General features: G+C 38.9%; 2 protein-coding genes across 3 annotated transcripts; both read left to right on the top strand.

Annotated features, from left to right (window-relative positions):
* The first annotated feature begins 3,052 nt into the window (after positions 1–3,052).
* On the top strand, positions 3,053–6,462 carry slc16a8 (solute carrier family 16 member 8). Of its 2 annotated transcripts, none has more exons than XM_053639906.1 (5): positions 3,053–3,268; positions 3,875–4,108; positions 4,214–4,357; positions 4,720–5,553; positions 5,681–6,462. In XM_053639906.1, exons 2-5 carry the CDS (start codon positions 3,892–3,894, stop codon positions 5,890–5,892), a joined length of 1,407 nt encoding a protein of 468 aa, XP_053495881.1. In that variant the 5' UTR covers positions 3,053–3,268; positions 3,875–3,891; the 3' UTR covers positions 5,893–6,462. The 2 variants fall into 2 exon arrangements, with proteins under 2 accessions (XP_053495881.1, XP_053495880.1); XM_053639905.1 differs by having other exon boundaries at positions 3,053–3,388.
* A 1,074-nt stretch (positions 6,463–7,536) lies between these two features.
* Positions 7,537–11,925, top strand: pdap1a (pdgfa associated protein 1a). Its single transcript, XM_053640574.1, has 6 exons — positions 7,537–7,731; positions 8,103–8,185; positions 8,311–8,376; positions 10,024–10,148; positions 10,230–10,381; positions 10,568–11,925. The coding sequence occupies exons 1-6, from the start codon at positions 7,719–7,721 to the stop codon at positions 10,600–10,602; spliced, it is 474 nt and encodes a 157-aa protein (XP_053496549.1). The 5' UTR covers positions 7,537–7,718; the 3' UTR covers positions 10,603–11,925.
* The last annotated feature ends 2,385 nt before the right edge of the window (positions 11,926–14,310 follow it).

Raw genomic sequence — 14,310 nt, 5'->3', positions numbered from 1 at the left:
AGGAGATTACTTGGGTTGGGTGTGTTCTAAAATGTGCACACAGATTTGTGGGGATTGAAGTATGTGGTGCGAGGCACGTACAGTAGGATTCAAAAGTCTGTACCTTTTTTAAGAAAGGTTTTTATTGCATCAGTTCTGAAAATGAATATGACGTTTTCACGTTCCATTTTTTTAAGTAAGGCTGCATGAATAATATTTAAGAAAATGTTTTTTTGCAGAAAACACTATCTATAAAGGGCTGTACATACTACTTGAGTGAGTATCAATGTAAGGGTCCATTTAGTTAAACAGAAACGTGACATGCACACTGTAACCATACAACATTGCAACCAGTAGCAGCTGACTCACTTGTTATCTAGATTAAATTTATTATTATCAGTAGTAACAAGTAAACAAAGATTTATCTAAGGTGTTGAGTAGGCTGTTTCAGAGAAATCAAGAGAAGGAAAGCTGCTGTTGTGACAGATGTTATCTTTAGTTACAATGCATCCCGAAAGTATTCACAGCGCTTCACTTTTTCCACATTTTGTTATGTTACAGCCTTATTCCAAAATGGATTAAATTAATTATTTTCCTCAAAATTCTACAAACAATACCCCATAATGACAATGTGAAAGAAGTTTGTTTGAAATCTTTGAAAATTTATTAAAAATAAAAAACAAAAAAAAGCACATGTACATAAGTATTCACAGCCTTTGCCCTGACACTCAAAATTGAGCTCAGGTGCATCCTGTTTCCACTGATCATCCTTGTGATGTTTCTATAACTTGATTGGATTCCACCTGTGGTAAATTCAGTTGATTGGACATGATTTGGAAAGGCACACACCTATATAAGGTCCCACAGTTAACAATGCATGTCAGAGTACAAACCAAGCCATGGAGTCCAAGAAATTGTCTGTAGACCTCCGAGACAGGATTGTATCGAGGCACAGATCTGGGGAAGGGTACAGAAACATTTCTGCAGCATTGAAGGTCCCAATGAGCACAGTGGCCTCCATCATCCGTAAATGGAAGAAGTTTGGAACCAGCAGGAGTCTTCCTAGAACTGGCCTTAGTCAGGGAGGTGACCAAAAATCCGATGGTCACTCTGACAGAGCTCAAGCGTGTCCCTGTGGAGAGAGGAGAACCTTTCAGAAGGACAACCATCTCTGCAGCACTCCACCAATCAGGCCTGTATGGTAGAGTGGCCAGACAAAAGTCACTCCTCAGTAAAAGGCATATGACAGCCCGCCTGGAGTTTGACAAAAGGCACCTGAAGGACTCTCAGACCATGAGAAACAAAATTCTCTGGTCTGATGAAACAAAGATTGAACTCTTTGGCCTGAATGGCAAGTGTCATGTCTGGAGGAAACCAGGCACCACTCATCACCTGGCCAATACCATCCCTACAGTGAATGATGGTGGAGACAGCATAATGCTGTGGGGATGTTTTTCAGTGGCAGGAACTGGGAGACTAGTCAGGATCGAGGGAAAGATGAATGCAGCAATGTACAGAGACATCCTTGATGAAAACCTGATCCAGAGCGCTCTGGACCTCAGACTAGGGCGAAGGTTCATCTTCCAACAGGACAACGACCCTAAGCACACAGCCAAGATAACAAAGGAGTGGCTAGAGACCACTCTGTGAATGTCCTTGAGTGGCCCAGCCAGAGCCCAGACTTGAACCCGATAGAACATCTCTGGAGAGATCTGAAAATGGCTGTGCACCGACGCTCCCCATCCAACCTGATAGAGCTTGAGAGGTCCTGCAAAGAAGAATGGGAGAAACTGCCCAAAAATAGGTTTGCCAAACTTGTAGCATCATACTCAAAAAGACTTGAGGCTGTAATTGGTGCCAAAGGAGCTTCAAAAAAGTATTGAGCAAAGGCTGTGAATACTTATGTACATGTGCTTTTTTTGTTTTTTATTTTTAATAAATATTGGAGACCACAGGTGGACTCCAATCAAGTTGTAGAAACATCACAAGGATGATCAGTGGAAACAGGATGCACCTGAGTTCAATTTTGAGTGTCAGGGCAAAGGCTGTGAATACTTACGTACATGTGCTTTCTTTTGTTTTTTATTTTTAATAAATTTGCAAAGATTTCAAACAAACTTCTTTCACGTTGTCATTATGGGGTATTGTTTGTAGAATTTTGAGGAAAATAACGAATTTAATCCATTTTGGTATAAGGCTGTAACATAACAAAATGTGGAGAAAGTGAAGCACTGTGAATACTTTCCGGCTGCACTGTACATGAGTAAGTACTGGCAACAACAAATTTTAATTGCTTGCACCCCCAACCCTCGTCACCCCCCACCCCTCTGAACTGCCACCTGATTGGATCAGTTTCATGTAAGAGTTTCTAAAACAGCTTGAACATTATTTTCTAGAGCCATTTTTCAATATTATTATATATTTAGTCATATGGCAGGGCACAAAATCATGGGTGTGTATTTCAGATCCAAGGTACATATATAGTATGGTGCTCAACTTTTAGAGGTCTCACAAGAGTTTCAGATATGTTACTTAGTGCATCATCAGTCAGTGAAGTGACTTTAAAAAATGGGGTCACATAAGTTAAGATAACAGATCAGTAACATTAAACACATGTAAATTAAATGACATATACCAAGAAACTGATGAAATTTGTATTGGTTTTAAGTACATGATAAAATAAAATGAGTTATTTTGTGAACTCAGTGGAGTCTATTGTGTTATACAAGATAAATACAATGCGATAATACTAATTGTACTCATCTTAAATCAGTTGTAAAAATGATGTAAGAAGTTAATTTTACATTTCAAATTAATTTGTTGTTAGAGTTTAAAAAAATTGTTTGTGGACCTACAATATATTCCCTCTGACAGTTATTTCAGCTAATGTAGTTGAATGTACTTTGACTAAACATTTAGAACAAGTACAGTACAATTATATATATATATATATATATATATATATATATATATATATATATATATATATATATAATTTTTTTAATGAAAACATTGCACAGATCAAAATAAGTCTTTCACAATACAGCTCACTCCTGTGCACATGTCTAATAAATATGAGCTTTATAAGGAATTAGAAATGATTAAGTAGGAGGAACAAGGGAGCATGGGGTTTATTTGGCAGACTTCCTCAGGTTGGGATCATAAAAGAAGAGAACACAAATCAGTTCTAAAAGTGAAGTAGTGATTTCAGTAAATTGGAAAACTTGCAAACAATTAGGATTTATCTTTAACCATTAAGTGAAGAAACATAGCTGGAAAATGAACACAGGTGAGGAAAATATGTTATTTCTCCTTTTATCTGGAATTCTTGTATGTGTGGGAACAGTGGAGCTGAAATAGTCATCAAGTCATTTTCTGGAAGGCCTTTTCTCCTCAGAGGACTAGTGAAGTAAGTACATTCCCTTTTCCTTTTTCCCTTTCCTTCCTAAAACAGGCAAAACCCTGTTTTAATCATTTGTGTCAGCATTAAATATTTTGTGTTTATAGCTGAAGTCTTTGTACATAAAGCTTATTTTTTTAGTTTTGTGAATCATATATGATCTTGAATATATGGACAAATGAACACATGCACATGATAGATTAATAAATGATTACAGAGAAGGGAAGTTTTATTAAGCGCTTGTTCTTTGTCTGTTACAGCCATAACATGATTATACTGATTCAAATTTAATGGTATAGTTTAAATTAATTCCATTTTACATAAAAAATCATGAGCACATATATACTGTATGTACAGTACTACAGATCTCTGGTTATGTAGACATGTGACATCAATTCCTAATCAGTAATCATTCCTGTTTTTAAATTAACAACAAACTAGGTCATTTAACTAAACAAGGAATATGTCCTTTAAAGATCCATACCTTCTCTGCAGGAATTACTTGATAGAACATGGGAAGCAGTGTGGTAGAGAGAAACAGAGTGGATCCTCCAGATGGAGGCTGGGGCTGGGCTGTGCTGTTTGGTGGCTTCATTATCACTGGTTTCTCCTACGCTTTCCCTAAAGCCATTAGTGTGTACTTTAAAGAACTAATGCGGGACTTTGGCTGTGGCTACAGTGACACGGCATGGATTTCCTCTATCATGCTTGCCATGCTTTATGGCTCAGGTGAGAAACAAAGACAAAAGAAATAGTGCACGTAACATGTTTACTTTTCATTGATTGATCAAATCTTTCTGGATCCATAGATTATATTTACTTTTTTCTGAACAGGTCCACTTTCCAGTATCACGGTTAACAGGTTTGGATGTCGCCCAGTGATGTTGATTGGGGGATTGTTTGCCTCAGCAGGCATGATTGGGGCCTCTTTTACCACCAACATCATCCAACTTTACCTCACTGCTGGAATCATTACAGGTGATTAAATGGCTGTATGTGGTGTTTAAATCATCGGTATCACACAACTGTTGTCCACTGTAGGGCAAGGTACCACACTGAGTACACGAAAGAAAACTTTCATTCTTCAAAATTCCTAGAGTTCCCCTTCATTTTCTTGATGAAAAAAATGTCTTAAGTCAATTTTCAGAACACAGAATAAGAATTAAATGTATATAATGACTCCAGCATTATTAGGCTGACTGGGAAGCCATTTCTCTGTGTAATATACATACTGATAATATCTGAGAGACATATTTATTAAACATTAAACTCTGTTTCCACTGCATAAAGATTTACTGATATGAGATCATTCAAGTACTGCTGCATTTTGTTCTCCACAGGGCTTGGTCTAGCTCTAAATTTTCAGCCCTCACTTATAATGCTTGGGTGTTATTTTGACAAACGGAGACCTCTGGCCAATGGACTAGCAGCAGCTGGGAGTCCAGTCTTTCTCTCAGCTCTTTCTCCACTAGGACAAGTGCTGATGGATCGCTTTGGCTGGAGGGGTGGCTTTCTGATCATGGGAGGGCTGTTGCTTAACTGTTGCATCTGTGGTGCTGTTATGAGACCTTTGGGATATAAAGTTCGGAAATCTGCAACCAGGGATGAATCAAATGCTCACGAGCTGGAAGAGATGCTCCCATCAAAGGAGGAGAATAATCTGGAGAAGGCTCAGAAGGAAAGCCCCAAGAAAAAGAAACTCCTTGACTTCAGTGTGCTCCGTGACAAGGGACTTATCATTTATATAATAGCCAAATTTGTAGTTGTGCTTGGTCTGTTTGTCCCTACAATTCTCTTGGTCAACTATGCTAAAGATCAAGGAGTGCCTGACCAGGAAGCTGCTTTCCTCCTCTCCATTATTGGATTTATTGACATCTTTGCTCGACCCACATGTGGTCTGATGGCAGGAGTAAAGTGCATACGAGCCAAAATGCCCTATTTCTTCAGCTTGGCCTTAATTCTAAATGGCCTTACAGATGTTTGCTCAGCCAGAAGTACAGACTACATGGGATTAGTGATCTTCTGTGTATTCTTTGGCCTTTCTTATGGAATGGTGGGTGCATTGCAATTTGAAGTGCTTATGGGAATTGTGGGGACTAACAGTTTTTCCAGTGCCCTTGGTTTAGTGCTCCTTATAGAAGCAGCAGCTGTGCTCATTGGACCTCCTTCTGCTGGTAAGCCATACTATAGTGAAATTAATCAACCTCTTAATTAAAAGTTGTATTTTTACATATTACAACATGGCTTTGAAAAGAGTATGCATATTTCTTTTGTCCTTCTCCCCTGTATACTTTTATGTAGGACGATTAGTGGATACTTACAAGAACTATGAGCTGATTTTCTACATGGCTGGTGGAGAGTTGATGGCTGCTGGCATATTCCTTGCCATTGCATCTTATTGCTGCATTAAGCTCCAGAAGAACAAGGACAAATCTGTCATCCAGGAAGCTGATATTGAGGGCAACAGTAACCATATTAATCATGAATCTAACCATGCTATGAACAATAATTAATGTTAAATCTGAAATAATTCAAAGAACTTTGACAGTAAGTGATATTTACGTATTAATTGTATTAATAGTGGTTATGATTTAAATCATTGTCCTTTCGCTAAGTACACTTTATTTGATGGATAAATTATATTTTGCAGCCCTATCAGTCAGTCTATATTTCCTTGTTGTTTTAGATTACGTTAGATTATTACTGTTCTTTGACAGTGTGAGAGTGAGTGTTGGGTCTTGCATTCATAAATCTCTCTGTGAATTTTGGAGAGTTACCACAGCTGTGAGTTTATAACTAATATAAACCCCTTTATTCAAAATTTAAGTCATCATAAGATAAATGCCACAATTCCATTCTTTTGCCACAATTCCATTTTTCATTTATTCTGTAATTATTCAAATAATTCAAAATTATTCAAACTACTTAAGTTTCTATGGTAACCTCTCATGCTCAGATAATTTCATAATCTCTTAATAGTGTTCAAAACAGTGTTACTATGAATGAAGACTTTAATACACTGAAAAAGACACACTATTAGCATCACATAAATATATATATATAAATACAATTGGTTTCACTCTGCCCACGTTTATCCAGGTGAACCTGAAGCCTATCACAGGGAGCATGAGGCACAAGGCGGGGTACACCCTGGATGGGGTGCCAACACATCACAGGGCACAATCACATACACACTCACACACCCATTCATACACTATGGACACTTTGGACATACCAGTCAGCCGACCATGCATGTCTTTGGACTGGGGGAGGAAACCAGAGTACCCAGAGGAAACCCCCGCAGCATGAAGAGAACATGAAAACTTCACACATACAGGGAAGCGGCGGGAATTGAACCCCCAACACTGTTCGACTCAGGACAGATGTAATTTGCTGCTATTGTCAAGCAACTGTTTGACGCTGTACACAATAGCGCTTCACCTTCGCATGTTCGCTGAGAGAAGCCTAATGGTTGAGAGGCCGGTATTTGGCCAACAGTTAATGCAAGCATTTTATAATTGACCAATTGGTGTGTGAGAAGGCGGGAATTACAGAGAGGGGTTAAAGCAATGCAAACATGCACACACATGATGCAGTATTAGACCATAAGCACATCATAATGAAGCTAAAGCCGAATCCCGGACATTTTCTCAAATTTAGAAATCTCGTCCAGACGCTTTTTAAGGTCTGAAAAAGAGGACATGTCTGGGAAAAAGAGGATGTATGGTCACCCTAAATTAAAATATGAATGAATGGTGTCATGCTGCTGTGACTTTACCCTTGCAGGCTAATTCAGAGGCTGAGGGCAGCCATTTTGATTTGAAATCATTTTAGTCCTTAACTGACTCAGTCAGCCACATCAGTCAGCACTTAAGAGTCAGTCTTAGACTTTGCTGAAAGGTGCTTTTAGTTTCTTTATAATAAAAAAAAGCTCTCACGCTTACACAAGTCCTACTTTTTACTAAGTTGTTTTTTTGCACTTAATTCAAAGCTTAAGACTATTCTTTCTGAGAAGATTTACACACTTGGCCCCAGGTTATTATCCACTCTGCCCCGGTCTGTTTGCTGTTCACACTTCAGTACAGCAGGTGGCAGCATGCAGCTGTTCTGCTGGTTTAAAAACCCGCAATTAAAGACACCGAAGAAGAAGAAAAAGGAACGTCATACCCAGGAAGCGGCAACGAGAGGATCCCGCACTCGAGGACCTCGATAAAGACACGAAGAGTTGTTCTTCTGTTTATTCGATTTTTGAAAACAAGCTCGTGTATACTTTTTATCGAAGCAGCAGTCAGATTTTTATTTACAGTTTCTCCTCGAAGGATTTTCGACTAGTGTCACGATGCCGAGAGGAGGTAAGAGGACCCCTACATGTGTCTAGATGATGTTAGCCTGTTTGCTAACAGTGTTAGCCGCGGCGTCGCATCGTGACTTCTGCACAAGAAGCTAACGTGTAGCTAACCAGAAAATAAACCCGGTGCTGCTTCATGCTTCAGCCTGGCACGTGATCTGAAAGTTTTATTTTATTGTCGATCGGCCAGTCGACTGAACACGTATTTATTAAACAACTAGAGCTAGAGTGTTTCCGCCACATGAGCAACCTCCGATCATTATTCATATTTCTCTGGGCTGTGTCTGATGTTTTTGTCACTTCGCTCGTGTTTCTTGGCTACTTCCTTCATTATCCATGTTGAATTTTTTTTATTGGACATTTTGTTTATTTTAGGTAAAAAGGGCCACAAAGGTCGGGGGAAGCAGTTCAGCAATCCTGAGGAGATCGAGAGACAGATGCGAGCGCAAAGGGAGATGGTACATTTCCACTATGTTTATTTCACTGCAATTCAAACGCATCTGATGTGTTTATTTATTTATTTGTCACTGATTATTTTAAGTCACTCAGTCTCTAAATAATGTGGTGAATCATGTGTTTGCAGGAGGAAAACAGTGGTGCAGAGCGGGAGAGTGGGTCTGAGGAGGAAAGCAGTAGTGAAGATGAAAAAGTAACACATTACTCATTTTTTCTATCTTTCTTTTTCTTTCTTTTTTTAAAAATGAATGTATAACCATCAGTAAGTATGGATTTCTGCTGACATGTTTGATTTGGTGTTTCCCAGGGTTGGGAGGATTACTTTAACAATGTATTCCTTTACAGCTACAAATTACTTCATAAAAAGTGTCATCAGTAACATAATCCAAGTATTGTGATATGAAAGTAATGTAATCTGACTGTTTTTGGATTAATTCAGGGTCACATATGTAAATAAAGACAAGAGAAAAGCAATGTGATCTAAAATACTTTAGCTTAGAGCTTAAAACATGTTCAGTGTTTGGATTTGTTTTAATAAAAATAAATAAATGTGTTGCTCACGAGAGTCACAAATGGGAAGAGAGAACCAGAACTAAAATCATTAGGGCTGAGTAAAAAAAAATACTGCTTCTCCGATATTAAATGGGTCTTCGTCGATTCCCGAAATCCCTGAATCGTTTCTTAACGTTCTGTTTTACTTGAGAGGATCTGAATATTGTCTGTAGTTCGCCTCTCGTTCTGAATGTCGCCATCTTTGATATTTTGAAAACGGTTTTATTTCTTTTGTCATAATAAGCAAGTCACAAGCTTTTTTTTTATGCTTTTGTCTTTTCTCACAGTCTCTTTCTTGAAATGGTTCGTTCCGGTAATGAAATTTGTTTCCCCCACTATTTCTCTGCCTGCTTTGGAACAAAAGTCGCAAAACATTTTCTGCGTGTGATAATCATACCTGAGCCTTGCAAATTCTTGAATTCAAGAAGTCTTAAAATGCCTTTCTGCACTTTTACTTGGGTGTTTATCAACTGACACAGAAAGATGATCGTCTGTGTCTGTCGTTTTCTTTCTCCCACAACTGGAGTCTGCTTTTCTTATTAGCAGGTGTGCCATCAGCATTGGTGCTCAACAGAGATGAGGATTGTTTAAAAAAGTATGATATTTTTCATTTTGACGTGTGTTTCTGATGCGGAAAGCTGATCCTCACTTTCCTCTTGTGTATTTTGGTGCTCTGGATGAATTTGAACTCCTTTAAAAAAAATATATATATATTTTGTTTTACTTTGTTTTTTGACATAACAGATTACAGTTAGCAGTTTCAACACAACAGCGCTTTACCTTCATGCATTCGCTGAGAGAAGGCTAATAGTTGAGAGGCAGGAATTTGGCCAATAGTTGCTGCAAGCATTTTATAATCGACCAATTGGTGTGTGAGAAGGCGGGAATTACAGAGAGGGGTAAAGCAATGCAGACGTGCGCACACATGATGCAGTATTTGACCATAAGCATATCATAACTACACTAAAGCCAAATCCCGGACATTTTCTCAAATTTAGAAATCCTGGCCGGATGCTTTTTTAAGGTCTGAAAAAAAAGGGCGTATGGTCACCCTAACAAAAGCATTTCTTTGATTTTAAAGGAAAACTTGTGACCCTGATGGTATTCCCTTGTTTTGTTCTGTTTTTACATAAAATGTACCTGTAATTTGAATCTTTTTTTTTTTGACGTAACTGTAACAGATTAGTTACCAGTTTTTTGTATCCTGATTACGTTATGCCGTTACATGTGTTCTGTTACTCCTCAAGTCTGGTGTTTCCCTAAAATGTGTTTGTGTATCTGGTGAAAGGAGCAGAAGAGGAGTGGAGTCCAAGGGTTGATTGAAATTGAGAATCCCAACCGTGTCTCCCAGAAGAGCAAAAAAGCCGCAGAGGTCGACGTCAACGCGCCGAAAGAGCTCACACGCAGAGAGAGGTACTTCTAAACACCTGGATTGAACTTGAGAATGTTCCTTCAGCTGTGTTTTTAGCTAACTCTGGTCTGTGTTGGTTGCAGGGAGGAGATTGAGAAGCAGAAAGCTAAGGAGCGCTACATGAAGCTGCATCTGGAAGGAAAGACGGATCAGGCCAAGGCAGACCTCGCCAGACTGGCTATTATTAAAAAACAGAGAGAAGAGGCAGCGAAGAAGAGAGAGGAACTGAGGAAAGGTGAGTCTAACATGCTGTGATGTTCTAGTATACATGATGTATACTGGACTAATCTCCATATAATGTCCGAATGCAAGGTACTTTATTATTATTAATACTGAAGAACTTCCATTATGCGTAACAGTTTTCTGTCTAAAAGCTGAAAAGATCTCTTCTATGTGTGTTCTGTTTTTTAATCCGTTTCAGAAAAAGAGGCACAGGAAGCCAAAACCAAACGTTAAGGCTCGTCCCCATCCTGAGGACTCGGTTAATGGGGGCGGGAGGGAAGGGACCAAATTAATTAGGGAGACAGCTCAGGGGTGCCCAAACACTGTCTTCACTGGCAGGGACAGGCAGCGATTTGGACATTCAGAGTCACATCACAAAAATTGGGGGTTAAAGACATGAACTCAATGGTCTGTTTATTGGTACCTAAAACAGGGAGCGATCGGCAAGACCAGGGTGTCCTCATGTCCTTTCCCCCCATACCTCCGATGTGTTCTGATCCTACAGCTGCAAGAGTTTACTCTTAAATTTGCTCTTTTTGATATGTTTTAGTAAAGTTTTGATTGGGTTGTTGGCCAGGGTTGCGTTCTTATTGACGTAATCTGGCATGTTTCTAGAGAGTAGGGTAGAGTAATGAATGGAGAAACACTAGCAAACTTATAGACCACCATCTGCTCATGTTCTGACCTTATTGCTGTATGTTGTTGTTTTTTTCTCTGTGGATAAGCTACACATGATAAGCACCCTTTGTACTGAACAAAATGTTTTTGCCCCACTTTAATTTTTTTATTTTTTGCATGCTAGTTGCAAGATGTATCCAACTTCTCACAAATGCCGGTAATGCTACACCATTTAAAAATAATTGATTTATTAATTTTGAATAGAATGTCAGCAGTATTATGCATACCTATTCATGTTAACAGTATGTTTGGTTATAACCAGAACTTTTTACTTCCCCCTTTATTCTGCTGTGCTTACATTTCTCAGTAAATTTTTATTATTTTATTTTTAGTTTTTTTTAAAAAAATATATATTTTTCTGCTCATGAACTCATAAACATACCTCTTGTATATTAGGCCGTGTTCACAACTGGTATTAACATCTGTCTGGAGTGATCGGAAGTATTTTCATGCATGACACGGTGGGTTAAGTGGTGATTTGTATGGAGTTCACACTACAGATGTTATGTGGTTTGAGGGATCTGATTTCAGTGCATGCCTAAAGATGCACAGGAACACGTTTACACCTGTTCGTGATGCTTTCTACTGATCAGTTCCCCCAGCGTGGATGCTAATACCTGTTCTGAACAGGGTCTCCTATGCTTCAGTTTGTTGGTGGGACTTGAATTGCCTTGAATATTAGGGGAAGCAATATTACAGTGATGCAAATGATTAAACATTCAGCTCAGTTTGTAAAGGAATATATTTACAAAAGTGTTTAAAATAGTTGTAAAGTGTTCTCCATGACTGAAATATTTACATGCATTATTGATAGGAAGCAATTGTATGTTTATCCTGATTTGATTTTGTGGTATGGTAATAAATACATTAGTACAATCACTTGTTTCTCCTTGTTTTTCTTTTTAAACAATATTTTTTTCTACTTGTGACTTTTTGCTTATGCAATGTGCTAGAGACCACTAGGGCCTTGGCTTTAATTGCCCAAAAGCTGAGATGATGTCCAAGTGTAATTGTACTGTTATACTGCAACCCCAATTCTGAAAAAGTTGGGACAGTATGGAAAATGCACAAAAAAAAAAGTTATTTGAAAATTCAGTTCACCCTGTGCTATATTGAAAACACATTATTTGATGTTTTACTTTGTGAATTTAATTTATTTTTTAAAATACACACCCATTTCAAATCTGATGGCTGTAACACCAAAAAAGTTGGGACAGTCGACTGTTTACTGCTGTGTAACATGTTTTCTTTTACTAACACTTATTAAGTGTTTGGGTCCTGAAATACCAGTTGATTAAGTTTAGCAAGTGGAATTTTCCCCCATTCATTCATTATGCAGTTGCATAGCTGAAGAAATGTACAGGGCCTTCGTTGCCTTATTTTGCACTTCATAAAGAACCACACATTCCCAATCAGAGACAAGTCAGGACTGCAGGCACCCAGGTGTAGCACTGCAGTTGTGGATGCTAGTGTGCTAGCACCCATACTCTCTGCTTACGCAACCATGCGCTTGTAATCTGGGCAGAATGTGGTTTGGTGTTGTCCTGCTCTGGATGGCAGGTGATGTTGCACCAAAATGTCTACATATATATAATGGTTCCCTCACATGCCATGTTCACTGACACACCCCCGTACAATGATGGACGCTGGCTTTTGGACCTGATGCTGATAACAGCTTGGATGGTCCTTTTCCTCTTTAGCCCAGAGAACACGACGGCTGTTTTGTCGAAAAACCATTTGAAATGTTGACTCGTCGGATCACAAAACACGATTCCACTGTGCTACTGTCCATCTCAGATGAGACTGAGCCCAGAGAAGTCGGCGGTGTTTCTGGACAGTGTTGATGTATGGCTTCTGCTTTGCATAGTAAAGCCTTAACTTGCATCTGGGGATGCAGCAGCGAATGGTGTTGACTGACAAAGGTTTACTAAAGTATTCCCGATCCCATGTCAGGATATCCATTACAGACTCATGGCGGTTTTTAAGACAGTGGCGTCTGAGGGATCGGAGATCACGCGCATTCAGAAGTGGTTTTCGGCCTTGTCCTTTACAAACAGAGATTTGACCGGATTCCTTGAGTCTTTTAATTGTGCACTATAGAAGGTGAAATGCCCAAAATCCTACCGATTTGTCTTTGGGGAATGTTGTTGTCAAAGTGCTGGATTATTCGCTGATGTATCTGTTGGCAGACTGGCGAGCCTTGACCCATCCTTGCTCTGGAAGGACTAGGCCTTTTTTGGAGGCTCCTTATAAACTATGATTACACAATTTCCTCACCTTCTTATTTCAACTTGTCACATCGTTATTTGTCCTATATTGCCCCGTCCCAACTTTTTTGGAACGTGCTCCATGCATCAATTTCAAAATAGATGTTTACCTCCAAAAAACTATGCAGTTGATTAGGTAAAACATCAAATACCTTGTCTTTATACATTTTATGTTTAAATACAAGTCTAAGTACATTTACAAATCACTCCTCTTTGTTTTTATTAGCATTTTCCATAATGTCCCAACTTTTTAGAATTGGGGTTGTATAAAAAAAAACCTTGAATAACATGAAGTAAAATTCTTATCAAAAGCATTATACCTGAGCAAATCATGTGGAAATGAACAGTACAGCAAGTCTCAATAAATAAGAAGAAAAATGCCTTTCTGCCATAATATTGAGAGAAAAAGCAGAACTGCTGACTGAACAAATGAAACAAATGAACTTCTGTCATAAACCTTAGACTTCTGCCCCCCTGTCCTTCACAGATAAAAAAATAAATACATTAATGTATAGTTTCATTGTTCGTATACACATTAGTATCCACATTATTTGCTGTGAAGGATTTCTCACTTCCACTTTCCCCTGAATTTAAAAGGACGATATCCTAGACGACGAGATACTCTGTGTGTTTGCAGTTAGGCCGTATTTGAGCCAAGCTCGACTGTCAGCAGCACTGATGATGGTGGAAAACCACCATCAAAAATGGTAGACATAATAATATCACTTACTCTTGCTGATGGAGGACCCTGACAGTGTATCAAGGTGAATTTGCAGTCTCGATCAGTCTGGGGTAGTGTTCAGCATTGAACAACATCAGGTTAGTAAAACATCCATCCTTCTTCTATACCGCTTAATCCTTTTCAGGGTCGCGGGGAAACCTGGAGCCTATCCCAGGAAGCATCGGGCACAAGGCAGGGTACACCCTGGACAGGGTGCCAATCCATCACAGGGCACAATCACATACACATTCACACACCCATTCATACACTACGGAC

The sequence above is a fragment of the Ictalurus furcatus genome, chromosome 13 (genome assembly GCF_023375685.1).
Source record: "Ictalurus furcatus strain D&B chromosome 13, Billie_1.0, whole genome shotgun sequence".
NCBI classification, from domain to species: domain Eukaryota; kingdom Metazoa; phylum Chordata; class Actinopteri; order Siluriformes; family Ictaluridae; genus Ictalurus; species Ictalurus furcatus.
This window is presented reverse-complemented; position numbering and strand designations above follow the sequence as displayed.

Coding starts and splice junctions, on each gene's coding strand:
- slc16a8 (XM_053639906.1), top strand. CDS start 3,892: ATGGGAAGCAGTGTGGTAGAGAGAAACAGAGTGGATCCTCCAGATGGA. Junction 4,109..4,213: donor TGCCATGCTTTATGGCTCAG/GTGAGAAACAAA, acceptor TTTTCTGAACAG/GTCCACTTTCCAGTATCACG. Junction 4,358..4,719: donor CACTGCTGGAATCATTACAG/GTGATTAAATGG, acceptor TGTTCTCCACAG/GGCTTGGTCTAGCTCTAAAT.
- pdap1a (XM_053640574.1), top strand. Junction 8,186..8,310: donor TGCGAGCGCAAAGGGAGATG/GTACATTTCCAC, acceptor ATGTGTTTGCAG/GAGGAAAACAGTGGTGCAGA. Junction 10,382..10,567: donor GAGAGAGGAACTGAGGAAAG/GTGAGTCTAACA, acceptor AATCCGTTTCAG/AAAAAGAGGCACAGGAAGCC.